Raw genomic sequence first — 26,581 nt, forward strand, 5'->3', positions numbered from 1 at the left:
GACTGCATATTTAGCGAACAGGAGGACGTATGATGTATGAAAATGACATCCTGCAGAAATGTTCCCATACATTTTCCAAAAATACTACATTTAAATATACACAATTTAATTATCTCCATCCTACGTACATGAAGCCTAAAAGGCAGAATGGAGTTGGGGGAAATGAAGACAGGAAATTCCCTAGTTCTGAACATGCACACGTCGATTTCTTCCACATGGTTTGGGGATATCCGGACATAACCTGCTTTTGAAAGGGTGATCATAGCCCAAATGGAAAAATCCATGGATAGGATGGATGTACACAATACAGAGAATTGTTTACTTGGTTTGTTTACGCATCACAGGACTATAGATGGGTTTATACTATAGAATACATTTCTGGATCTAGTTTTGGTACTGGCTAAAAGGGCGATGAATTGGTGATCAATAAGCAGGCCTCTGTACACTAAATGGAAAAATGAGGTTGTGAAGTGGACCAGAGCAGAAAGCATGGTGCTGCATGTGGCAGATAGGCGAGGAACACACAGGTGCCCAACAGCAGGAGTGTAGAATGAACTACTGATTATCCTTGAGGAAACCCAGGGCTACGCAGTCATAAAGCAAAAGGGTTAATCCAGAAGATCAGATAACATCACAAACTAAACAAAGGCAGGGGCATCAGATGAGTCACTGTATTACCTATGAAGGCCAAAAGCGAGAATGGGGCACATACTGCAAAGTATGATTGGATGTCCCATTGTTCTCATAAACAAGACAAAGTTGTATTTGCTCTTAAGATTCTATGGTTATTTTTCCAAGTAGAGAATCTGGATTAACCAACTCCAAAGGATGTGCAGACAGAACTAATCGACTGGGTAGGACTGTGATAACGGCAAAATATTTTAACATCTCAATTAAAAAACTAACGAATAGATTACAAAATAAAAATGAAGGCGATTCTGAAAGAAATTGTGAAACGCAGAGGTACAGTTGCATATGCATTTATTCAATTACAATATCTCACAAACATTTGAACCAGTTTGCTTGCACATGCAATTAAAACTTAGGATAGCAAAGAATGGCATATGGAGGGCAAACATCTCGCTATGGGTTCACAAAATGAGGAATGTGAGATGCAGTGCTAGTAGAGAGGTGCGAGAAGCAGTAGAGGTGGTTCACCGGTTTGGGGTCTTCCACACCAAGCTGACCCAACTACGCTGCCATCCGAGCCACCAGTGCTCGAAAAATCCACCAGGCTGAACTTGTGTGACAACCACTTCCCCCAAACACACACAGAAATTTCAACTGTACTTCAAGAAACTTCTCCAACAGAGCTCTTCCATAAATCACAGTCAGACACCTCTAATGGACAAATCCATCATCCCTTTACAAGACCTGAGCTAAACTCTGTCAACAGTCTCCATTGATTTGGGATCTGGGTATACCAATTCAGACCAAGGAATGAGATAACATATTGGCTGGGACACAGAGGGTATCCAGAAATGCGTGATTCAAGCTGATAAACTATTATGTCCTGCATCAAGCATACCTGACCCCCAAACGCCTAAGCAGATATTTCAAATAGAGGACGCGGCTTGCCAGTGATGTGGCACACTCCAGGCTCACATCCTACATATGTTCTGGGACTGCCCCCAAGTGCATGAATTCTGGGAAGGCGTTATACAGACGGTGAGCGAGGTTATAGATTAGGATCTACCACGCTCGCCCGCTTGTTGTCTATTGGGCTGGTTCCCCCATCTGGCAAAGACCAAAGTCACCAGCAAATTCCAATATCTAGCATATATCCTAGCAAAAAGAGAAATAACCAAGAACTGGAAACTGAAGGGGAGACCCAAGATGACCACCTGGTGCAAAGACTCTTGAAATGGGCAGGATGCGAGTTGCTAAGGCACAGAGATAGCAAGGGCCTGGGAATACCTTAGTACACAACCTCTAGTACCCAGACGTAGATACCTCGGAAGATGCAAGAGAAATCGCATAAGGCAGACACTCCAGACATAAACACGTGAATTATAAACACACTCACAATCGCTAAATAATCAAGACACTAGTGACTACTTCACTAAAAATTACATCATTTCACACACAGATAGGAAATCTACAATGCACTTGACCACAGCGCCCCACGAAAGACTTACTGTCAAGATAACTTAGGGGAGGGGGGGGAAGTTAGTTAATGTTCAAGTTTTAACCTTATTGGACTATAAAGATTAGCAGCACGTACACCAGATGAGAACACTGTGGAAATGTCAATGTATAATGAAACAAACTAAATGACTGTGCTGTTGTAATATGCAAATGGAGAAATGCTTAATAAAATCGGTTTACAAAAAAAACAGCCTCCATTGATTCCTCAGCATTGTCTCTCCATTTTCTTTCATAAGTTCCTATTTTCTCACAGCTAGTTTCCACTGATTATGTTGACTTCCTGTGTCCCTTATCCCAGACTGATCAACAGAAGGCCTAAATCCAAAATCACAAAGTATTAAAACTAAATATATTTTGAACAAGGACACAGCTTCACTGTCAGTGTTGTTCTACCACTACTTTCCAATTATATTTTCTAATCTTGGTTCGTTGAGCAAAGAGCTAAGAAGCAAACACTGTCCAAACCTACCATCAAGTTATTTGCCAGATACACTGTCCATGCCCTAGAATGAAAATGTGAAATTCCCTTTAATTCATTATTATGCACTCATTGCACTTCTTGCCCTTCCTTGTTTTTAATGTCTATCACTATAATAAAATTAATAAAATGTTTACTTATCCCTTTTTATTATGAAAACTCATTAGCTAAAAGCAACTACCAGAGTCACTTTGGAGGTGCAACTTTTAACTATAAACTGCTTTCTATAATTTTAAGACACAGCTCAAGATTTCAACCTAATGTCAGTGTTATTCTAAAGAAGATTTTGTCAGCCATATATCAAAAGAGTTAATTGCAAGAATATTATGTTCTATTTCTCACTCGTCCGAGAGATACAAGTGGTAATTCTTTAAGCAAAGGTCAGAGAAAAGTTACAAAGCAGTCCACAAAAGTCTTGAACAACAACAGATTATGCAAGTGTAAAATAATTCTCCTACTGAAATGTTACAGGTCATAAAGATGTCGGTGTCTGCGTAGTCAGGTCCTAAAATGCATGTTCCCAGTAAAGACCGATACAGACTGCCCATTCTGGGCCAACAAAAATATATTACTACCTTTAGAACCCAAACTCGGTCTACTCTTGCTTCGTATGAGTTAAAATTGCCATCTACTTATTTCTCGATTTTGGCCATCTTCTACAGGACTCCTCTTTGAACTCTACTCGTATAGAACAGAAACCGGTTACTGGTGGGCATGATCAGTGCCCAGTCACTTGGAATGAAAACAAGAACATCTGAAGAAGGGGTCTAGTGAAACAGATGGACAGCTGGAATGGAGAGGAGCTCTAGAAACAATCACCAACAGAATAAAAGTATGGCCCATGAGCCAAAAGTGAGATTTATTTATTTTGTGAGGTGAAGTCATTCTGATAAAGACGTTATTTCAGAAAGAATTTGTGTAGCTGTTCAAAATAGAGGCAATTTTCAGAGCTACTGATTGACTTCTCAGTGGCTGTCCTCTTTCTTTTCTGTAAGAAATTATTGCCTGGAAGGGCCTGCCATACATATGCTCCTGGCTGCAGGGAGCATTAACTCATGGCACCGCAAACACAATTCTTTAAATGGCAGCAGCGGATATACTGGGGAATTGTTTAAAAAAATGCTTCAGCCACGTTTCATGAGTTTTTCTCAACTAGCTCCATGTTTTAAAACCATGTCCAGAGAGATATACCAATGACAACGACCTCAACATCCAGGAGACCATAATTACAGCCTTTAAATATTCAATGTTACTGGACCCTTCATGACCTACTGGCCCAGTTGATTCTACTAAACAAGGCCTCTAGTGCAAAAAGGATTTGAACAACTGCAATACAAATATAGACAATCTGTTAAAAATTTGGTGACATTTATACACCTGCTCGCAGAGCATAAAATACTATTTTCTGCATTCACTTGAAAAGGAGCGACAGTTAAAGTAAAACGTACTTAGAATCGATGTAGTAAAACAAGTTAATGACAATAAAGTTAATGACAATAAACGAGTCGGAAATCATTACCTACATTACAAACAGTTATTTGAAGGAATACAAGGATTCATAATCCACCAGTTTAATACTGGAGGCACATGTTTTACGAATCACCAAATTAAGAAGATGTGATATACAAAAAGTATCAAAAATATTTTGAATTTACTACGGTCTGATTAATAAAAATACTCCCCAAAACATAGAAAGTTATTCTGTAATATCAAAAATGATTTATAAAGGGTAATCTTCCTGGTCTTTTTTGCAAATTGATGTACCTTTAGTCACTGCTTAGTGGAAGTGAATTTAAAATAAACTACTACACTGTTTCGGTCAGCTGCACAACGATATACTGATTGACCTCTATGTGCTGAGTAAGAAGCTGGGCAGAAAACTACTATTCCACTGAGCAGTAAAAAAAGGTTACGTTCACAAGATGCAACAGCGGATTTGGCGTGCAGAATAGAAGGCAAGATTATAGATCAAGCAGGCACTTATTTGTGCAACCATATGTTTGATTGCTAAAATCATTTTAAAATACTATCATTGTCTCTGCTAATTTAAAGAATTATCAAACATGAGTACTCATAAAAATGGGGGAGGTGAGAAGTGTTGTGCATTCTGCGATTAAATTGGAATTGTGCGGACCATGACAAAGAATTGTTTTGGTAGACCCGCATTGTCTGGGACGCAAGCTATCCAATGCAAAGCCATGGGGCAACGGAGACACAAAGGGAGGACTCACACCAGTCGCCTGATGAGTGATACTCCTTAGAGCAGAACTATACCTGTAGATTTGAGAGGCTGTGTCTCCACCATTGATAACTCATTTCCTACGACATCTAAGACAAAATCACTAACCATAGAACTGATCAAGGTTCTGCTTTAACTAATCTGCTACAAGGTATGCTGTCTCATGGTCACCATGCAAATCACAACTCCGAGAATGCCCATCCTTTTCCACTCCTTGGAGCACTTGTCCCTCAATAGTAAACTCCACCAAGGTCAGCAGGAAAGGACGGTATATAATTCTTCAAGAGGTACGTCGATGAGGATTTCCAGGAAACACAGATGGTTGAATTCTTCTCAGGTGCAATTCACTTAGTGGTTTGAACTGTAGAAGATGCAGTATTGCTTATGCTGAAGATCACTAGATGTGTTTCAAATTTGGTTGATAGCTGCCAGGAAGGTGATTAGGAACGCAAGGTTTCCACAGATGTATACTGTCAATATTACCTTCTTAAAGCTGTGACCCTGAAAGACAAGATTTGCCAAACAATGTAATAAAGAATAATGAGCACAAAGCAAAACACTAAGTGGTCACTTAAACATGTCACAAATTAAGAGATGACAACTAAAAAATAGCAAGTACTTACCTGAAACTAAGGTTATCAGAATTTAAAGACATTCCTTATTAATGTGGAGAATTGATGAAAATGTAGGTAAGGAATCTAACAAATGATCACAACATCGCTGTCAAACCTTCATACATGGGATATTATGAATTACATAATTAAGTAAATGTGGTGGCAGCGAAATACATCTTTATACTGAGCAAATAGAGACTTTTCTACCCAGGTGTTCACATGAACCATTCCAAGGACAAAAAGAGGACCCCTTTGTGGACCAGAAGAAGATATGGTTTGGGTAAATCCAGGGAGTCATCAACGTTTTTCACTGTGCAAGACAATCCTGGGGACATACAAGCATTGGTTAGCAGCCATTAGATCTCCTAGGTATCAGAAAATAGTTATGGAGAATCAAAACGGAAATTCATTGGTCAAGAGGCTGTGAATCACTGCTAGGGAGCTACGAGTCTCATGAAAACAGAGAGGAAATTGTGGTAACATGAGAAGAGCACTATTTCCATGTTTCTGGATGTCTTCGCTACCAACAGCGAATGAAAATAATAAAAGAAAAGACTACATAATCCCTTTTGATCTACAATCAAACTGAGCTGCACAGACTGCACATTTAAATCGTGCATCATAAATATTCATTTCACTCACTTTTCCGCACTGTGGCTAAATATATGTTCTCAATCTGTTGCCACAGTGACATTAACAGAAGCATACACCTGAATCCAGACACTGTATCCTTTATACCAATCTCTGAAAAATTCATTAAAGGTGACATCGTGCTGTACCAATTGCCTGCAACATCAATGAACAGCTAATGATTGCAATGGAAACAACCATTGGCAACGTCAATAGCTCTTGCATATGCCAATGTTTTTTAGCCATGTTGTACAGCAGTGTGGCTGTACAGCATGGCTAAAAGAAAAGTTATCGGAAAGCACTACGATGCGGCCAGCGCTGGCAGCATCATAGAACCTTTTTCTTTCTTCTGGCAGGTGGAGGTGGGCAAGATGGACAATGGGAGAGAGGAAACAGGCAAGGAAGGGGATGAAAAAGGGATGGGGCAGTAAAGACAAGCGCTATAATGCTGCCATTGCTGGCCATGTCACGGTGCTTGTTTTTTGCTGTGGTGGTGGGTATGGGGGAGGCAACAAAGACAATGGGAGGTGCAGGTGAGAGGTATGAAGCAACAATGAAAGCTGGGGTAGGTGTTAAATGGGAAGAAGCAACAGGATTACAGGCGGTGGGAAGGGAAGAAGCAACACTAAGCAAGAGGGGTGGGAGGGGTAAAAGCAACACTGATAATCTGTGGTGTGAGCGTGGGGAAGCAAAAAAGAAAATGGCACCTGAATCACAGTGTGAGAAGTAGACAGTGGAAGGACACTAATCAACCAAAACCAATCAGTAGTTAGTCCATGCTCCACACGAAAGAAAAATTGAAGCTGGCATGTGATGGCAGCAAAGGAGAGTGACAATGAAGCAAACAAACTGTAGGGCATGGGCAAACTCCAATCTCCTTATAATAAACAATACCGCTGCAGCCAAAGCGCATGCGCGGTCAGCAGGCAAGACCTAAAGTGGTGCTTAAAAATCTGATAATTCAGCTATTGATTCTGAATGCTGTACAATGATATAGTGCTTCAGCTCTTAATCATTTAACTTCTCTGGATTCTAAAGGAATTGCTGCTGGATGCCGGTGAACCCCACCCGAGGACTTTTCTACGAATCAAAAGTCAAAAACAATACACAAAAAAGCTCAAACAAGTATACATCAAAGCAATGCACAAACAATGAAACATTTTACTCAATTCGAAAATAAAAACATATATGTGTTAACATTTTAATATTATTGGGAAGATTGGAGCTTTTCTAAATGTGATTTATTAGACTCTACTACATAATATTGTTTTTTTGCTCCTAATACGTTCCTTTTTTTCCGGAGCACATTGGTGCTTCAAACGAGACGACTAGTCGTCCATACCAGATTCTGTTTGTTGAATGCACTGCTACAAGGGTACCAACTTAACGAGGATAACACGTTCTCCTTCATCACCTTCCATTCTAGTACCGAAACAGGACAATGAGCCCATTTAGTCGGCTCCCCTGCCATGAGCTACTGGAAGCAAACAGGAAAATCTCACTAATGATATTCTACAATGGTGAGGTTATCAACATGCATTCACTTGTTAATCATGAATGGAGGGTATACAAATCCTCTGGGCGAGCCGAGGAGAGATCTGTTGTCAAAATAGCACCTCTAAACAACACATTTGGAGTTGCATGCGAGTTTACGTTCATGCTAACCCCACATGTGCAGAATCCGCGGTGGCCCTCTCTTTCATAACTATCAGATTATAGGTGAACCACTCAATTTTAGTATATACTATACATATAATATAGCTAGACTATAGCATGGCAGTATAGATCATACTTTAGCCACCCATTCAATGCACCGGCACTATTGGGACCCAGAAATATTTTTGCCCACTCGCTAATGCTGCTCACTCACCAGAATGAAGGTGAAAAGGAAGTAGTATGCTGTACTTTGCATTTCCTGATGTTGGTGGAACATTGATACCCCTTAGTTCCACATGTCATGGTAACAATCTCTACTCAGAATGTTTGCATTCAAAGGACAGCTGTTGAGTCTTACATTCATAGCTGTGTGTGTAGGCTGAGGTGTATAATGACCTTCTTAATAAACTCTTATGGATTTAACTACATTTTCTCTGGCTTGATCTTTACAAAGGGACTCAATTGTATACTCTTTAAGAGTTTTGTAACATGAGAGAGTCCCACTTTCCTACTTAGGCAGTAAGTTATGCTACTGTTTAGTATAAAGAGTCACTGTTGTTGTCCCCCCGCCCCCGCTGTGCCCCCTGACAGCTTCTTTGGCTCTGCTCCCTCAGCTATATGGTGCGGGTGCAGAGGCAAAGGGGTTCCCTCATTTGCATGGGGCCATGCCCCCATGCACATGAGGGCTCGCCCTCTTGAGAAAGCACTGCGCTGTATGTGCGCCAACATTTTCAGTATTACAGAAGTGGGGCACAAGCGTCTGTGGTCCCTTCTGTAATACCAAAGTGCCCCAAGGGCGCGCAAAGCAGACACACTAGCCTGTTGCACCCCTGAGGCACTAAGGGTAATACCGCCCTAGGAGTGATTTATGATGTAGGTATAATAGTCAAATGGCAGAGTGCCAAGTGGTCAAAGCTTATTGAGTGGCTCAAGGTGTAGCACAGCAAAGACCAACTGTATGAGTTGCGAGACCAGCTGCTCGAGTCGCAAAACTTAATCACACTAGCGTTTTAGGACATTGCAGGGGGAGACATTTCCAGTATCGTTTCAGAGTTTCACGGTGCTGAGTTGCCAAGGATTATGCACAGAATCAAGACCGAGCCCATCAAGGACCAGCAGCATGAGTGACAAGAGTGCAAGCTCGCTCAAGTTATGTCCAGATCCAACAACTATAAGCAAGCATTTCTTTCAAACTGCATAGTCGTAAAAATTTCACATTCCGAGCATATATCTACAAAGTGCAAGGAGCCAAGTCGAAGGAACATTCACTAAAGTGCCACATGGTGCTGCACGAGCGATTTGTAAACATGCATGACATTAAAACTGCAAAGTGCCCCGAAGTCAAGACTAATCAAGTGACAGAATGGAGCTCAATTTAGGGCATCCGTTTGAAAGACAAAGATGCGATGTAATTAAAGTACCACAGACTGATTTAGCAGTGTCATGGGCAGTGGTTTCATCAAATTACAAAAGTACCAATAGCGCCAAGCGATACCAGATCGCACACAACAGTTGGACCATTTGCAAGAAGCCAGACCTCTTAGCTAGCAATGTTTGTGAGCAAACACATAGCTTATTGAAGACATGGTGTAGCTGCAGCTATGTTTGTAAACAAAGTGCCAAGTTATCAAGCCATAGCAAGTCAATGTCTTTCTTGAGTTCATACTGAAAGCTGTCAAGTGGCTATCCCGGGGGGGAGGGGGTTGGGATGAGGAAGGGGGGAGAGAGGGTGCGGCAAGCCTTCAAGCGGTAGCAAAAAACTTTCCAATCTGTGCAAATTCCATTGGGACATCTGATGTGAAAATGTATGTCATTGCCTCTGTGCATGTTCTTATACCATTATAGATTGACTTGCCTTTGAAGAAGCAAGGCTGGGCAGCAACATACATCCGAGGGGTATTGGAAAAGCATGCACTGCCAATGCCCTGAAGGGGATGTTCTTCCAGTGGCACTTCTATTACAATATGGGCAGTGTTGGGAGCCTCGTCAACAGAATGTTCTTTAGAGCTTATGTTCCCAAGGCTGCTTTCACATATGGCTGGCAATAGGTGGCTTCCTGTATTGTATCAAGCCCCACTGCTCCCGGGAGGTTTCTGATTTCATTAATGTCCTGTTCCCTTGATATGTGCTTGTCCTTCTCTTTTAGGGTCCTCTTTGAGTGCGGTGTTGTTAGAAGTGGGTTAGTTAAACAATCCAAGGTCAGGTTCAGTAAGTCTCTAGCGCCAACAAGGTACCTTGACCAACTGAACTCTTTATCCTGACATATCACACATAAGGCACCTCTCATGGAGTCTGGTCCCACCCTGGCCACATGGTGATATTTGATTAAATCCTTTTTGCATTCAATATCCATTTTCACTAGACCAAACTCTAGGCGGATCAATGTTCGCTGGTTTGTTTTGGGCATGTTGAATATTTTCATGTATGCAGCTGTATAACAGCTCTCTAATGGCTCAGTAGGCATACCAGGGAAAACACACTGTCCATAGCTTAAGTGGGTAACCTGTGTTACTCTTTGGATCCTCTTCACCGAATGACTTTTTAAGTTGTGAAATAATATCTAAAATGCATACGTGGTTGTGGCCGCTTTCTCTACCAGCGCCTTGGCATGAAAGAAGGATTTGCCAGTATCTGATAACAAAACACTGAGGTAGTTATGTTTGCCGGTCATGCTCATCTTTAAGGGGCCCAACTGCCATCCCAGCCGATGTTTCTTGGCTCCTTGGACCAAGACCAAGATATTGGTTTTTGCAGCATTTACATGTAGGGCATGTAGGAGAGTAGGATCTGCTTCCTATGGTCACCCCCACTTTTTGCTGTGATTCTCTGGTTTTTCGCCTTTAGTGTGGCTGTGAGCCTGTAAATCAGGCCCACAGCCCAGTTGTTCTCCCTCTAAATTGATACCATGTACTTTAGCTACATACCATAGGTACCCAGGCCATATGTGTATCCAAGGCCTACCAGGGGCTGCAGCATGTATTATTCCACCCCTGGCTGGCCATCTAAACTGACACCACAGGCTGATCACTCAGCTTGGGTAAGGTGGTGTAATCACCCCTTACTTAGATATAGTATATCTATATCTACCTTATATATAGACACATAGTAGGTGAACAGCCTTTACAACGAAACTTTTACAACGCACTACCATTACGACGCAACTTTTACAACGCAAACTATTACAACGCATAGCGCTTGGGGGCGCTCTAGGATAGGGAATACGTTTAATGTACTATCCAACACCTTCCCTACTATCCACGGGGACTGGAGTTGGAATAGTAAATTAAACTATTCACTATCCAGCGCCCAAAATCATTATGCTTTGTAATGGTATGCGTTGTAAAAAATGCGATGTAAAGGTAGGCGTTGTAAAAGTATGCGTTGTAACGTCATACATCCACATAGTAACCTATAAGTCACTCCTATGGCAGGCCTTAACAATCCTGGAGGCAGAGTGCTTGGTTTTATGTGAGAGGGTGCCCTAGCACGATCCGAGCCTCTCTGCAGCTTTGGGAACCATCTCCTTAGCTGTTCTATGATATAGCCATACCATATACTCTTAAGTGCATTATAATCCTCGCGGTTAATGCTAACTTTGGTTTGGCTTTATCAAAACATGCCGTGTAAGGTGTCAAACACTTTGGAATACTACCCCCCCCTCCCCCCCCCCCCCCCAGTTCTGGCGACGGGGGTAGCATTCCACCCTTCTAGAGGGAGAAGGCATGTAGTTACTGCTTTACCCGGTGAAAGTTAAACAGAGCCTCAGCATCACAAAATGGATGCTGCTGCCACAGACACGAGTCTGACCTCCTGTTGCTGGGGGAAACAACTCCAGCAAGGGAGGCCTGGACAATAGGTTTCCTGTTGAGGGGGGTGCTAGCACCTCCCCAGACAGCCTGTTGTGTATTGGGGCAGGGTGGGTTGAATGGAAATATGCTTTTCCAGATACTGCCTGGGGCACACAAGGTGCTCCATGCATAGCCCGGTTCAAACCAGTTGCTGGGGCACTCCAGCCCCGCTCTGGCGCGAAACTGGACAAAGAGAAAGGGGTGTAACCACCCCGTTCCCAGGTCCACCCATAGGAGGGACCTAGCAGGTAATCCAGCCCCTAAAATAAGTATAAAGATAGGAGCTGTGAGTGTGTGAAAGGGGAACACAAGTGTGAAAAATGACATTAATTTGAGCCCATACCTGCAGCCAAAAATCATGAACAGGTTTGCAAAGAAATAACATATGAAACAGGGTGGCGTGCGGGGATGAGAAGGACCAGCAAATGTCGGGAGTGGTAGGGAATCGTTTGTTAAGATCAAAGGGTGTAAAAAGGAGTCTATTATATATTTTTAGGAAGCCTTTCTCCCTGCTGGGAAGATTCTGAACTCAATGTCCGTGTTGTTGACCTATTGTTGGCTGTTGCGTTCCAACATATTACTATAAATTGGAAAAATGCATCTAATGTATCCTTTAAAGTATGGTGGTATAATGTTTGTCATAACCATAGACTTGATACTACTTTGGTTTTCCCTATTTCTATGGCGGCGAAGCGTGCGAATTTATGGCTTCCCATTACACTCTATCTTGATTCCTGTGCTACCCTTTCATTTCGCCCACAGCCTGCCCAACAAGAAGTTCCTAAACCCCCTTGAATACCCTTTGCATTCCTCTTCTCCTTCATTACAACCTTTTTTGCATATACCTTTGCCTACCCCTGTTCTGTAACTACTGCATACCTTGTATTCCATTTTTAACCCATGATTGTTTTTTGAACTGTTTTGCTGTACTATGCTATTTCGTTACCTCTGTTTTATTTATGTACTATGGATTGACACCTTGTTTTCCCTGACTAATACAATTCTTTTCAAACTAAAAGATAGGAGCTGTGTCCCCAGGACTTTAGATTATCCTGGAACGAAACTCTGATACAAAACGCTTGGACCTTCGACGTTCTACTTCGACTAGAAGACTGAAGACCTCTCCCTTGTGGTCAAGGAGTGACCACCCTGTGCAAACAGGCACCACCAGTAACTTGCCGGTTTGCTTTGTCGATGGTCCTGCCGGAACCCTAAGACTCAGTGACACAGGAACTGGACTTCCAGACTTCTCTGACTCAGATTCACCTCCACAGCAAAGCGGAGACCTGTGGCGGACACAAGAGACGTGGGACCAGACACCCTGGACTTCCTGCATTTTGCTAACTGCATCGACTCCTGAGGTAACTTGCAGTTGTGCATTGGGGTACAAGAAGCACCAGACCAGAGCGCCATTGCACCAAAGCTCAGCCCTCCACACTCCACGAGTGCCGCGTGGGGCCTGCTCCTGCATTTCAGCTCGATGCGTCTTCCCGATTGCTAGCCCGCGGGCTAGTTAGCCCTCTGAAGACTTCCTTCTGAATTTACACCACTGGCCTGGTTGCTCCAGGCGTGCTCCAGCTTCCCTCCAAAGGAGAAGCTCCCCAGACCTTGCTGGTCTGACTCAAAGCTAATTTTCACTTCCTGCGTGGGTTGCGTTTGCCAAGGCTTGTTGGGTCCAATCTGGATACCGACCCCGCAGTCAACTAGATCCTTTGTGGGACAGCTCGAATCCAGCTCCTGGTCATAGTCGACGCCTCCTGGTACTAGTGGCTGCAGAGACAAGCTTCACCTCTTCACCTGAAATCGACTTGAAATCGCCTGGTTCCTTCCTGGTACCTTCCTAGTCACTGGCTAGTGACCCAGTCTCTGTCCCCTCTGCTTTCATGTTCTTCAGTTCCTCGATCCACCCTTGGATCCACCCGGACACTTTTCTTCTGGTCGCCTACAGCACTTCTTTGCAGATCTCCATTGAAACGATCGACGAAACCAGACACCAAAAGGCACCTATGCACCCGGCTTCCCTGGGTGAGGTAACACGAGTACTCCGGTGCTCCCGTGGGTCTTGACTCTCGAAGTGTCCCACTTTAAAGTGGTTTTGTTGTAGTCCATCCGGAAGTGCCCTAAATCTTTAACTTTGTAACTTTAACGTTCCCATTATAAGTCAATGGTAACTCGTGACTGTGTTTAGACACTGCACACGTCTCCCGTGGGTCTCCTACTTCTTAACCTTGGGTTGTCTTGTGTAGCCCCAGCGATTCCCTAGGCCCTAGGCCTGTTCACTCTTTCTGTAGTGGCTCTTGAACCACTATTTTAGTATATGGTTTGTGAGGCCCCTAGGGCAAAACTGTATTTTGTGCAACTTATAGTATGCTAATTGAGTAACTTGTAATGTACCTTTACCTCTGATCTCATAAATAGTGCAGAGGGGTTGTGTTAGAAATAAATACATATATATTTGATATATACCTTGTGTATTGTCCTATCATTTGGTATTCAAGGGATTATAATTGGTAAAACATACAGCTTAACATGCTCTTTTGAGTTTAGCCTAAGACTGCTGGTCCATGCTACCACTAGGATAGCTTGTCTAGAAGGTTGACTTCACACCCACCATCAATAAGGGTCGTTTAGACTGGTGCAAGGTGCCCACTAGAATAGTGGACATCATATGCCAGGCTAACTTCTCACAGGGCATTCTTTGTGTTGTGTAAGTGGAGTATGTTCAGGGCGCTCTTCATCCTGATTCCGGTTTGCTCTAATAGCACTAAGTCATCTGAAAATTGTATAATAGGTAATTTATGTGGCCTAACTTCGGTGGGAAGACAGTTTAATTCAGCAACTCCCAGCCTAAGTCAGCTGTGTATAAATTAAACAAGGTGGGTACAATGACGCATACCTGCTTTAGCCCTTTTTTTGTATATATTTTTGCCATGGCATGGTTTTGAGTTATCTTGGTGCGGACTCAGTTGTCGATCTACAGCACTTTGGTAGTCACAAGGAGTTGCCCTAATATTCCCCACTCCGTGAGTTTTGGCCAGAGGGTGTTACGATCGATTCCATTAAATGCTGCACTGTAGTCGTTGAAACAGGAGTAAAACTGGGGCCTGTATGTTTCAATGGTATTAGCCCCCAGGTAGGAAAGAGCAATCACATTGCCATAGTAGAGGATTTCGGCCTGAACCCAGTCTGATAGTGTTGAATAATGCTGTTCTCATTAATCCAGACCTCCAGCTCATGTTGAAGCACCTTCACAAAAGCCTTACCATCTAGACCTAGTAGGGCTATTAACCTGTAGTTTTCAGGAGAGGTGTTGACTCCTTTCTTATGTATTGGATGCAAGATGGATCCTCTCCGTGATTTGAGGATGGGAGATTGTACGATACATTTGTTAACCAGTCTGAGCATATAAGGTGCCCAAAATGCTCAGTCTTCCTTAAAAATGTTCCCAGATAAGCTGGTTGGGCCAGGGCCTCCATCTTTCTGGATGCTCTTCAAGATGCTTAATGTCTCCTTTTCAGATGCTACCATTGGGCTCTCCTCCAAGCCTTCAAGGGCATTAGCAAGTGAGTTATTGGTGGTGGCACCTGATTTAGCAGAATCTATATACAGGTTTGATAGATGAGCAGCCCATTTTTCGGCTGGGACAGCTTTCTACTTGCCGGTGGTGTGCTTGCCAGGCTGTTGACATACCCCCAGAATTCCCTGGAATTGTTAGGTGCTATAATTCACCCAGAAACGGTTAAAGTAAGTCAACAATCATTATCACAAGAGCAAGATGAAAAACCTGAGCTTGTGTAATTGTAATTTTATAGCACTTACCACCTCTGACGAGGCGTTGGCGTGCTTTTTGGTGAGAAGCAAGCAACTCCAGGACCCCAAATAGGATTAGTGGTTTGTTAGTATAGGGAAAAAATCTGTTAATTTGAGCTGTGGACATGTTTATTTGATTATTTTAAAAGTTTTATATAGCGCTGGCGAGACCCAGAGGTATCAGAGCGCTTTACATGGTCATGATAGAATAAGGAAGTGGTTAGTTGTATTGAATAGGATAATGGACAGATAGAAGAGGGACGAGTCTAGAAAATGTTATTTGGGAGATCATAGTAGTAAGATGAGGCTTGGGACGAGTAAAAGGAGAGATGGAGACCAATCTCTAGAAAGGGAATAGGGGAATCATAATAGTAAAATGAGGTTCGGAATACCCGAGTGATGAATTTAGAAAGGGTTGCTTGAGACATCATAGTAGTAAAATGAGGTTTCAGGTGAGCCAAGGAGGGACAGAGGGAGGAAGAGTCGAGAAATGTTTATTTTGGAGATCATAGTAGTAGAATGAGGTTCGGAATGAGTTAGTGGAGGCAGTGAATATATTGAGAGAGGTATGGGGTGAGACAGTAGTGCATTGGAGAGAGTCACAGGTTTTTTCTTTCTCTCTTCTAAAGAAGAAGTAAAGTAATGCATTTATGGATGCATAATTGGACAGATTGGACAACAAAATGTGTAACATGGCTCTGTGTTTATGGACATGGTCTTTTTTAACCATACTGCTTACGTTTTCCAAGTATATAACTAATGGACATTGAAATGGTTCCCTTCAGGGCCCGGTAGTCATGTCCTTAACTTTTCAGGTAAAACCACTCGCTGATTTCTGAATAGTGAGGGAGAGATCGCTAAGGTAACCATGTTGTTTCTGCTTACATTTCCACATGCTTTACTTAATCTTGCACTCCCTATGAGTGTTTGCTTTTTTTAGGCAGGATATTACGCTTATCAAGTGCATAATTTGAATTGAGCTATATTCAAGTGTTTATAGCAGGCACAATTTGGTTGTAGATGAAGGCAGTGCGAGTTTCTCTCAGTGGGGCAGTATGGTGTACGGTGGGGAAGAGGATGTGGCACTATGGCCGGAGCGATCGGATTTGGAACTGGGAAACCGGGTTCAGCCTTCATGACCAGTCCGCCAGACCACTCTACTGAGGGAGCATATTCCCATGCTTGACCTTTGAAGGCCCCGAAAGACCTTAGAAGGCCTGATGTCTTAGCACAAGCAGTGGTACCCTAGTGGTGTCAATTATGGGTTAACCTTGAAGGCCTGTCCACCACAATCCATACTGAAGTTCATCTCCAGTCTTGCGGGCAGGCCTAGAACGCAGCACACCCTAGAGCAACAGTGATCCAGTCACTGTGACTCTGTCACCGAGGTCACATGAACCTTGAGCAGGTTAGGGCAGGGCGAATGGTGTGACCGCACTGGGTACCTATTTCGGGTGGGTGCGTAGTGTTTTCAAATATATTATGGTTTTAAAAAACTTGCTGCCTCCTTCCTGGCCTCCAGCAATTTTCAGCAACAATTCCAAATGTCATGATAACTTCGGTGATTAATGTTCTTTCTAGAGAGAGATCAGAGTTTTGTCTAGTGGAATGGTTGACTCCTGGAAAGGTAGCTGTAGGAGAGTAGGGTCTGCTATCCTATGGTCACCCCAATTTTTGCTTTTTGCTTCACTGGTTTTCGACTTAATGTGGCTGTGTGCCTGCTAATACGACCCACAGCCTGCTGTTCTCTCTCTAAATTCACAGACATGTACCATAGGTACATCACCAATTTGGTACTGGACACCTTGTCAGCCCCTGTACCATACACTATAGGTGCTCAGGGCATAGGTGCATCCAAGGCCTACCAGGGGCTGCAGCATATCTTTTGCCACCCCTGGCTGGTACTTAAATCGACACAACTGGCTGTTCACACAGCTATCTTTTGCCACCTCTGGCTGGTACTTAAATCGACAACTGGCTGTTCACACAGCTGGGGCAAGGTGGTGTAATCGCCCCTTGCTTAGATATAGTATACCTATATCTAAACCTATATCTGGACACATACATACCTATCAGTCACTCCTATGGCAGGCCTTTACAATCCTGTAGGCAGAGGGCTTGGTTTTATGTGAGATGGTGCTCTAGCATGAGCTGAGCCTGTCTGCAGTGTTCGGAACCATTTCCTTACTGCTTTTCCAGTGATACTGCCATACCATATACTCTTAAGTGCATTATAATCCTCGCGGTTATTGCTAACTTTGGTTTGGCTTTATCAAAACATGTTGTGTTTGGTGTCATACACTTTGGAATACTACCCCCTCGCCAGTACTGGCGACGGGGGTAGCATTCCACCCTTCTAGAGGGAGAAGACATGTTACTTTACTGAAAACGCGGTTAATCCTAACCAGAGCCCCAGCATCACAAAATGGATGCTGCTGCCACAGACACATGTCTGGCCTCCTGCTGCTGACCGAAACGCGACAGAGGAGGCTTGATCAAAGGATCTCCTGTCACAGGGAGGTGTCACACCACCCCAGACAGGAGATAGTGGATTGTAGCAGGGAGGGTTGAAAGAAACTAGACACTGCCTGGGGCGCACAAGGTGTCCCTGGGCAGATTCCAGTCAAACAGGTTCTGGGGCCATCCTGCCCCAGTCCTGGCGCGAAACTGGACAAAGGGAAAGGGGTGTAACCACCCCCTTCCCAGGTCCCACCCATAGGAGGGACCTAGCAGGTAATCCAGCCCCCAGATTTGGAATATAGGTGGGAGCAGTGCCAATGCACATCAGATTATCCTGACTGAAACTTATGAAACGAAACTCTAGACCCTTCGACACCCTACTCGACGTAGAAGACTGAAGAATCTCCCTTGTGGTCAAGGAGTGACCACCCTGTGCAAACAGGCACCATCCAGCGCCTCGACGTTTGCTTTGTTGCAGTTCCCGCCGGAACTCGAGCGCCAGAGATCGACAAGACCCAGCGTGCCTGCCTTCTAACAGCCCGATCCACAGTCCCTGCAAAGCTGAGACCCGTGGAGGCGACCTGAAGCGTGGGAGCGGCCATCTTGGAGGAACAACGAAGCGCTGACCGTGCAGCACCCGAGGCTCCCTCGAAGCTGTGCATTGGAGTTTGAGAACCTCCAGCCCCGAGCAGCTTTTGCACCAAAGCTCACCCCTCCACACTCGACGAGTGCTGCGTGGGGCCCTTTTGCATTTTCCTGCTCGACGCGTTGGTCCGGTCGCTTGCCCGTTGGCTAGTGGCCCCAGAACCGACGAACCTAAGAATTTACACAGCTGGTCTGGTTGCTACAGACTGGCCCTCGCTCCCCTGAAAAGGAGCACCCGCTCTGACCTTGCTGGTCCGAGTGTTAAGCCTTCTTCGAATCCTGCGTGGGGTACCTTTGCCAAGGTTTGTTGACTCCGATCCAGAAGCAGACACCGCCGACAGCGAGAGCCTTCGTGGGACAGCTTGTGATTCACTCCAGGACATCCTTGGTGCCCCAGACTCCACGTGGCAGCGGAGACAAGGCACCCGACATCAACCTGATTGCCCCCGACATCGCCTGGTTCCTTCCTGGTTCCTTCCTGGTCACTGGCTAGTGACCCAGACTCTGTCCCCTCTGCTTTCAGGTACCCATCAACTTCGATCCACCCTTGGATCGCACCGGACACTTCTCTTCTGGACGCCTGCAGCATCTTCATCCTCAGGCACCATCGAACTGCGTGACGAAACCCGACACACATTGGCACCTATGCACCCGCTTCCTGTTGGTGAGGTAACTTACTAGCGCCGGTGTTCCTACACTGGTACACACCTCTAGTGCCTAAGTCTAAAGTTTGGTAGTCCTAGTCCAGTCGGAAGACTCCTTTTGCAGTAACTTTGTAACTTTTACGCATCATTGACTTTACATTGGTGCAAGCTGTGCTTCCCGCACTGCACCCGAATCCCGCGGGCTACTCCAGTCCTAACTGCTGTTAATCCAGTGTAGTCCAAGCGATTCCCAAGGCCCTAGGCCTTACCCCCCATCGATTAGTGATTGTTATACCTCTTTATTGATATATGGTTTGAGTGGCCACCGGCCTCATCCAAAACGTGCAACTTGTTTATGTTATACTGTGCTTTTATTTAAACGCTTGTGCTTCATTGCTCATAAAGAGTAGTGGGGATAATTCTAAGAATAAATACATATATTTTGATAATATATAACTTGTGCGGTGTCCTTTCATTTGATATTACAGGATTGCATATGGTAAAACAGCTGCCTTCACATGTCCTCTTGAGTTAAGCCTTTAGGCTGCTTAGTCCATGCTACCTCTAGGATAGCTTGTCTTTAAGGTTGACTTACAACCACCACCATAAGGGATTGTTTGGACTGATACAGGGTGCCCACAGAACTGTGGTCATCATACATCAGGCCAACTTCTCACATTGGTGAGCAGCGGTACGAATTTGAGCTTGCTGTTTTTTTACCATTGCAATATTTTTTATCAAATTGAAAGATAACAATAAGTACCATAGGTACATATAAATAAAAGCTTAGCATATTTAAGTTCTACCGAACTTAGTAGTTGTAGGTAGAAGGGCTTAGCACACCCTGACTACAACTCACTAGTAAGGGACAGTAGGAAAACACTTAGTGTAGGTAGGTGCATCACTTACACCACACTAGAGTCATGTCTGGCACAGGTGAAGCTACAGGCTCTCTACCTGTGGTGGTTGACCCTCCACAGGCAACCTCAGACTATGACAAATTCAGCCATAGAGACCTGAGTGCCCTGTACACTGCCAGGAAGCTGAAAAGGGGTCACAACCCTACCATTCCTGTCATGATAGCCATCCTGGAGAAGGATGACCTTGAGAAAGGCAGAACAGTCCCCTCAGGATCAGGAACAGGAGTGCATCCCCCAGACACTGAGAACACCACCCCAGAAGAGGAGGAGGAGGACCCAGAGTCAGGTGATGATGTAGACAATCATCCAGGGGATAACCAGGTACCAGGGGCAAGGCTTAGCCAGGCCAACTTGGACCTACATGGAAATGGAGAGGGCCAGCACCTCCCCAGAGTACATAGCAGGATTCTCCCAGGCAATAGGAGAGAGAGAAGCCCTTCCAGGGATTCTCACATTTCTAGTGCCTCAAGAGAATCACAGAGAGGAATGACTTCCCCCTCAAAGAAGAGAGCATAAGGCCAGGATGAGAGCAGTTAATCTCCAAATAGAAAGAGAGGAATTAGCCCTGGCCCAAGCTAGACTAGCTTTTGCAAGAGAGCAGAAGCTAAGTGGTGAAATACCCACTGGTGGCAGCATTATCCCAAGAGATAAGGACAGGTCCTATGATCATAGAAACCTGAGTAAGATTGTGCCCCCCTACAGAGATGGGGATGATATCCACAAATGGATAACTGCTCTTGAGAGGGCTTGCATGGTACAGCAGGTCCCTGAAGATCAGTGGGCAGCAATCTTGTGGCTCTCCTTTTCTGAGAAAGGGAGAGATAAGCTCCTCACAGTTAGACCTGAGGATGCTAAAAACTACTCTGTCTTGAAGAGTGCTCTTATTGATGGGTTTGGCCTAACCACTGAGCAATACAGGTTGTTGTTCACAGACACCCAAAAAGCACAGACTCAAGACTGGACTGATTTCGTTGATTGTGCCACTAAGGCTCTGGAGGGTTGGTTGCAGGGAAGTAAAGTTTCAGACTATACAGGATTGTACAATCTTATAATGAGAGAGCAGATCCTTAATAACTGTACAAACCAGCTGTTGCATCAACACCTTGTAGACTCTGATCTGACCTCTCCCCAAGAATTGGGAAAGAAGGCAGACAAATGGGTCAGAACAAGGGTTAAGCAGAAACCCCAGAACCAAGGAGGTGATCAGAAGAAAGCAGACCAGAAGGGTGGAGATAAGAAAGAAAAAGACCAGAAGTCTTCTACAGGCCCCCAAAATAGTAATAAGGAGGGTGGTTCCCAAAATGGTAACAAGAAAAAGAAGGTTGATGGCCCAAAGAAACCTTGGTGCAACTTTTGCAAGTCCACTTCTCATTGGGGAAGTGAATGCACTAAGAGAAATCCAGTTCCTACCACTGCAGCCCCTAAGGCAACTGCACCCCCTAGTACAGTCAGCAGTGGTAGTACACAACCCAAGGCTATAGTGGGTACTGAGATGGAGACTGGCTTAGTCAGAATCCCTACTCAGGCAGTTCTGATCTGTGAGGGGGACATAGCTTTGTCCTCTACTGTGAGTCCTAGTAACCTGGGCAAGTACAGGCAGACGCCTTTAATTAATGAGAAACTGGCTCAGGCCTACAGGGACACTTGTGCCAGTGTCACTATGGTGACACCTAACTTTGTGGACCCTGAACAGATGATACTAGGTGAGAATTACCTAGTGACCAATGCTAGCAATGCCACTACTACACATAGTGTGGCTGTTGTTAATTTCTCCTGGGGAGGGGTAACTGGCCTCAAAAGAGTTGTTGCTAGTGCAGACCTCCCAGTTGACTGTTTGCTGGGCAATGATCTGGAGGGATCCTTATGGTCAGAAGTGGAGTACAGGACTCATGCAGAAATGCTAGGGATTTCAGCACATGTCCTTGCTGTAACCAGGTCCCAGACCAACCACAACCCAAGAGAAGGAGTAAGAGGGTCAAGGCAGTGCCTATCCACTTGCCCCAGGTTGAGGATCAGACCTCACAGGAGGGTGATTCTGTGATCCAAGAGGAGACTGTCTCTGAAGAGCTTGAACCTGATCAGGTTGAGTTTCTGGGGACAGGGGGACCCTCAAGGGCAGACCTGGGGCAGGCTCAGTTGACTTGCCCTTCACTTGAACCCCTCAGACAGCAAGCTGCTGCTGAGGCTGCAGGGAATGCTCAAGGTACCCATAAAGTATATTGGGATGATGGGCTCCTTTATTCAGAGGCTAGAGACCCCAAGCCTGGTGCAACCAGGAGGTTGGTTATACCTCTGCAATTTAGGGGCTTCCTTCTAACCTTGGCCCATGATATTCCCCTTGCAGGACACTTAGGCCGGAACAAGACTTGGGACAGGCTTGTCCCTCACTTTCACTGGCCTCATATGTCAGAAGATGCCAAGGAGTTTTGTCGCTCCTGTGTCACCTGCCAAGCCAGTGGCAAATCAGGTGGCACCACAAAGGCCCCCCTAATACCTCTACCTGTGGTGGGGGTGCCCTTTGAGAGAGTTGGGATTGACATTGTTGGACCAATGGATCCCCAAACAGCACAGATTTATCCTGGTGGTAGTGGATCATGCCACCAGGTACCCAGAGGCAATTCCCCTGAGGACCACAACAGCTCCTGTTGTGGCAAGGGCCCTACTTGGAGTTTTCTCCAGAGTGGGCTTTCCAAAGGAGGTACTTTCAGACAGAGGTACTAACTTCATGTCTGGATACTTAAAGGCAATGTGGAAGGAGTGTGGAGTGAACTATAAGTTCACCACACCCTATCACCCACAATGCATTGGGCTTGTTGAGAGATTCAACAAGACCCTAAAGGGAATGATAAAAGGATTACCTGAAAAGCTCAGGCGTAGATGGGATATCCTTTTACCCTGCTTACTCTTTGCTTACAGAGAGGTCCCACAGAAGGGGGTTGGCTACAGCCCTTTTGAACTTTTGTTTGGCCACCCTGTGAGGGGTCCATTGGGTCTTGTGAAGGAAGGATGGGAGTTACCTCTCAAAAAGCCTAAACTTGATATTGTGGACTATGTACTTGGTCTCCGCTCCAGGATGGCCAAGTACATGGAGAAAGCATCCAAAAACCTGGAGGCCAGCCAAGAATTACAGAAAGCTTGGCATGACCAAAAGGCTGTTCTGACTGAGTACCAGCCAGGACAGAAGGTGTGGGTGTTGGAGCCAGTGGCCCCAGAAGCTCTCCAGGACAAATGGTCTGGACCCTACACCATACTGGAAAAGAAGGGAGAGGTCACCTACTTGGTGGACCTTGAAACCCCTAGGAGCCCCCACAGGGAGCTCCATGTGAACAGGTTGAAAGCATTTGTTGACAGGGAAAGCATGGGTTTACTCTTGGCTACAGATGGGGATCAGGAGGAAGAGAGTGACCCTCTCCCAGAACTGCTTTCCCAAAACCCTGATGATGGCTCAGTGGATGGAGTAGCCTTGGCAGGCAGCCTCACTGACCAGCAACAGATGGACTGCAGACAGGTTCTGCAAGCCCATAGACACACGTTTTCACTTACACCCAGTCAAACTAACTGGTGCACCCATGTGGTGGATACTGGTGACAGTCTGCCTGTCGAGAATAAAATCTACAGGCAACCTGACCATGTCAGGGATTGTATAAAGGCTGAGGTGCAGAAAATGTTAGAACTTGGAGTGATTGAGCCATCAGAGAGCCCCTGGGCCAGCCCAGTAGTCCTTGTGCCAAAACCTCATACCAAAGATGGAAAGAGAGAAATGAGATTTTGTGTGGACTATAGAGGTCTCAGTGCTGTCACTAGGACAGATGCTCATCCCATTCCAAGGGCAGATGAGCTCATTGATAAATTGGCTTCTGCCAAATATCTGAGCACATTTGACTTGACAGCTGGCTATTGGCAAATCAGGTTAGCTGAGGAGTCTAAGGCCAAGACAGCATTCTCTACCCCCAGTGGACATTATCAGTTTGTGGTGATGCCCTTTGGTTTGAAGAATGCACCTGCCACCTTCCAAAGGTTGGTGAATCAAGTCCTTTCTGGGTTGGATGACTTTTGCGCAGCATATCTAGATGATATTGCGGTCTTTAGCTCTACCTGGGAGGATCACCTGATCCACCTGAAGAAGGTTCTGGAGGCCCTGCAGAAGGCAGGCCTGACTATCAAGGCTACCAAGTGCCAGATAGGGCAGAGCAAGGTTGTGTACTTGGGCCACCTAGTAGGTGGGGGTCAAGTTCAACCATTGGAGAGCAAGATCCAGGCCATACAGGACTGGGCTCCTCCAACTACCCAGACACAAGTCAGAGCCTTCTTGGGTCTGACTGGGTATTACAGAAAATTTGTAAAGAACTATGGGGCACATGCATCATTCATAGATTTTGCGATTCTTAATTTGCGAAAATTACCGAATCGAAAATTAAGAATTGCAAAATGCTATGCATCATTTTTGTGGCTATTGATTTGGGATTCAGTAAAAATCGCAATTTTTACCGAATCGCAAATAAATAGCGAATTCCTAAGTGCATTTTCGCAAATCCTATTGATTCCTATGGGCCAAAAGGCCCATAGGAGTCAATGGGAAGGCATTTACACATTCGCAATTTGTTGATGCATTCCAAGGGTGCAGGGGGGGGTTCCAAAGGACGCCCCCCTGCACCCCTAAAATGCATTTGAAAGTACATGTTTCACACACACACATGTCCTAAGGACGTGTGTGTCTGTAACATGACAGTTTAAAAAATGCATTTTTTTGCTTTTTGACAGATTTTCGCAAATTAACACGAGGGTCAACCTCGTGTTAATTTGCACTTCCTATTTCATAATTCGCATTTTTAAAAAAAATGATGCATTGCATTTAAGGAATCGCACAAATGCGATTCCTTAAATGCATTCGCATTTTTAAGAAATGCAAAAAAATGCGAATTCTGAAAAAGTGTTTGATGCATCCCAAAAACGTATTTAGGAAGTGCAAACGGCCGAATTTACCGATTCGCACCGTTTGCACTTCCTAAATAGGTTGATGCATGTGCCCCTATGGGTCCATTGTGACACCATTGAATGATCTGACATCCAAGAAGATGCCCAAAAAGGTTCAGTGGACAGTTAGCAGTCAAAGGGCATTTGATGACCTGAAGAAGGCCATGTGCTCTGCACCAATCCTTAAGAGTCCTGACTACTCCAAACAGTTCATTGTTCAAACAGATGCTTCTGAGTTGGTGGTGGGAGCTGTGCTTTCACAACTTAATATAGATGGTCAAGACCAGCCCATTGCTTTCATTAGCAGAAGGCTGACCCCCAGAGAGAAACGTTGATCAGCCATTGAGAGGGAGGCCTTTGCTGTGGTTTGGGCCCTGAAGAAGCTGAGGCCATACTTGTTTGGTACTCACTTCCTAATTCAGACAGACCATAAGCCCCTCTTGTGGCTTAATCAGATGAAGGGTGAAAACCCCAAACTACTCAGGTGGTTCATTTACCTACAGGGGATGGACTTTACAGTGGAGCACCGCCCCGGGACTGACCATGGTAATGCAGATGGTCTCTCCAGGTACTTCCACTTAGAACATGAAGACTTATCTGGTCAAGGTTAAGTTTAATGTCCCTGCGTTTGGGGGGGGGGGGGTTGTGTAGGAGAGTAGGGTCTGCTTTCCTATGGTCACCCCAATTTTTGCTTTTTGCTTCACTGGTTTTCGACTTAATGTGGCTGTGGGCCTGCTAATCAGACCCACAGCCTGCTGTTCTCTCTCTAAATTCACAGACATGTACTATAGGTACATCACCAATTTGGTACTGGACACCTCGTCAGCCCCCGTACCATGCACTATAGGTGCTCAGGGCATAGGTGCATCCAAGGCCTACCAGGGGCTGCAGCATATCTTTTGCCACCCCTGGCTGGTACTTAAATCGACACAACTGGCTGTTCACACAGCTAGGGCAAGGTGGTGTATTCACCCCTTGCTTAGATATAGTATACCTATATCTAAACCTATATCTGGACACATATATATCTATCAGTCACTCCTATGGCAGGCCTTTACAATCCTGGAAGCAGAGTGCTTGGTTTTATGTGAGATGGTGCTCTAGCATGAGCCTGTCTGCAGTGTTCGGAACCATTTCCTTACTGCTGTTCCAGTGATACTGCCATACCATATACTCTTAGGTGCATTATAATCCTCGCGGTTATTGCTAACTTTGGTTTGGCATTATCAAAACATGTCGTGTTAGGTGTCATACACTTTGGAATACTACCCCCTCGCCGGTTCTGGCGACGGGGGTAGCATTCCACCCTTCTAGAGGGAGAAGACATGTTACTTTACTGAAAACGCGGTTAATCCTAACCAGAGCCCCAGCATCACATAATGGATGCTGCTGCCACAGACACATGTCTGGCCTCCTGCTGCTGACCGAAACGCGACAGAGGAGGCTTGATCAAAGGATCTCCTGTCACAGGGAGGTGTCACACCACCCCAGACAGGAGATAGTGGATTGTAGCAG

At 44.9% G+C, this 26,581-nt stretch overlaps 1 protein-coding gene across 2 annotated transcripts in view; it reads right to left on the reverse strand.

Annotated features, from left to right (window-relative positions):
- Nucleotides 1-964: 964 nt before the first annotated feature.
- The window catches only part of FRRS1 (ferric chelate reductase 1), a 293,084-nt gene continuing 267,467 nt past the window's right edge, over nucleotides 965-26,581 (reverse strand). For both annotated transcript variants that reach the window (XM_078644299.1, XM_078644307.1), the window contains exon 16: nucleotides 965-5,366. In XM_078644299.1, the coding sequence (XP_078500425.1) occupies nucleotides 5,274-5,366 (93 nt within the window). In that variant the 3' untranslated portion in view covers nucleotides 965-5,273. The remainder of the gene's footprint in view (nucleotides 5,367-26,581) is intronic.

This window comes from Lissotriton helveticus, chromosome 1_1, assembly GCF_964261635.1.
Source record: "Lissotriton helveticus chromosome 1_1, aLisHel1.1, whole genome shotgun sequence".
Classification (NCBI taxonomy): domain Eukaryota; kingdom Metazoa; phylum Chordata; class Amphibia; order Caudata; family Salamandridae; genus Lissotriton; species Lissotriton helveticus.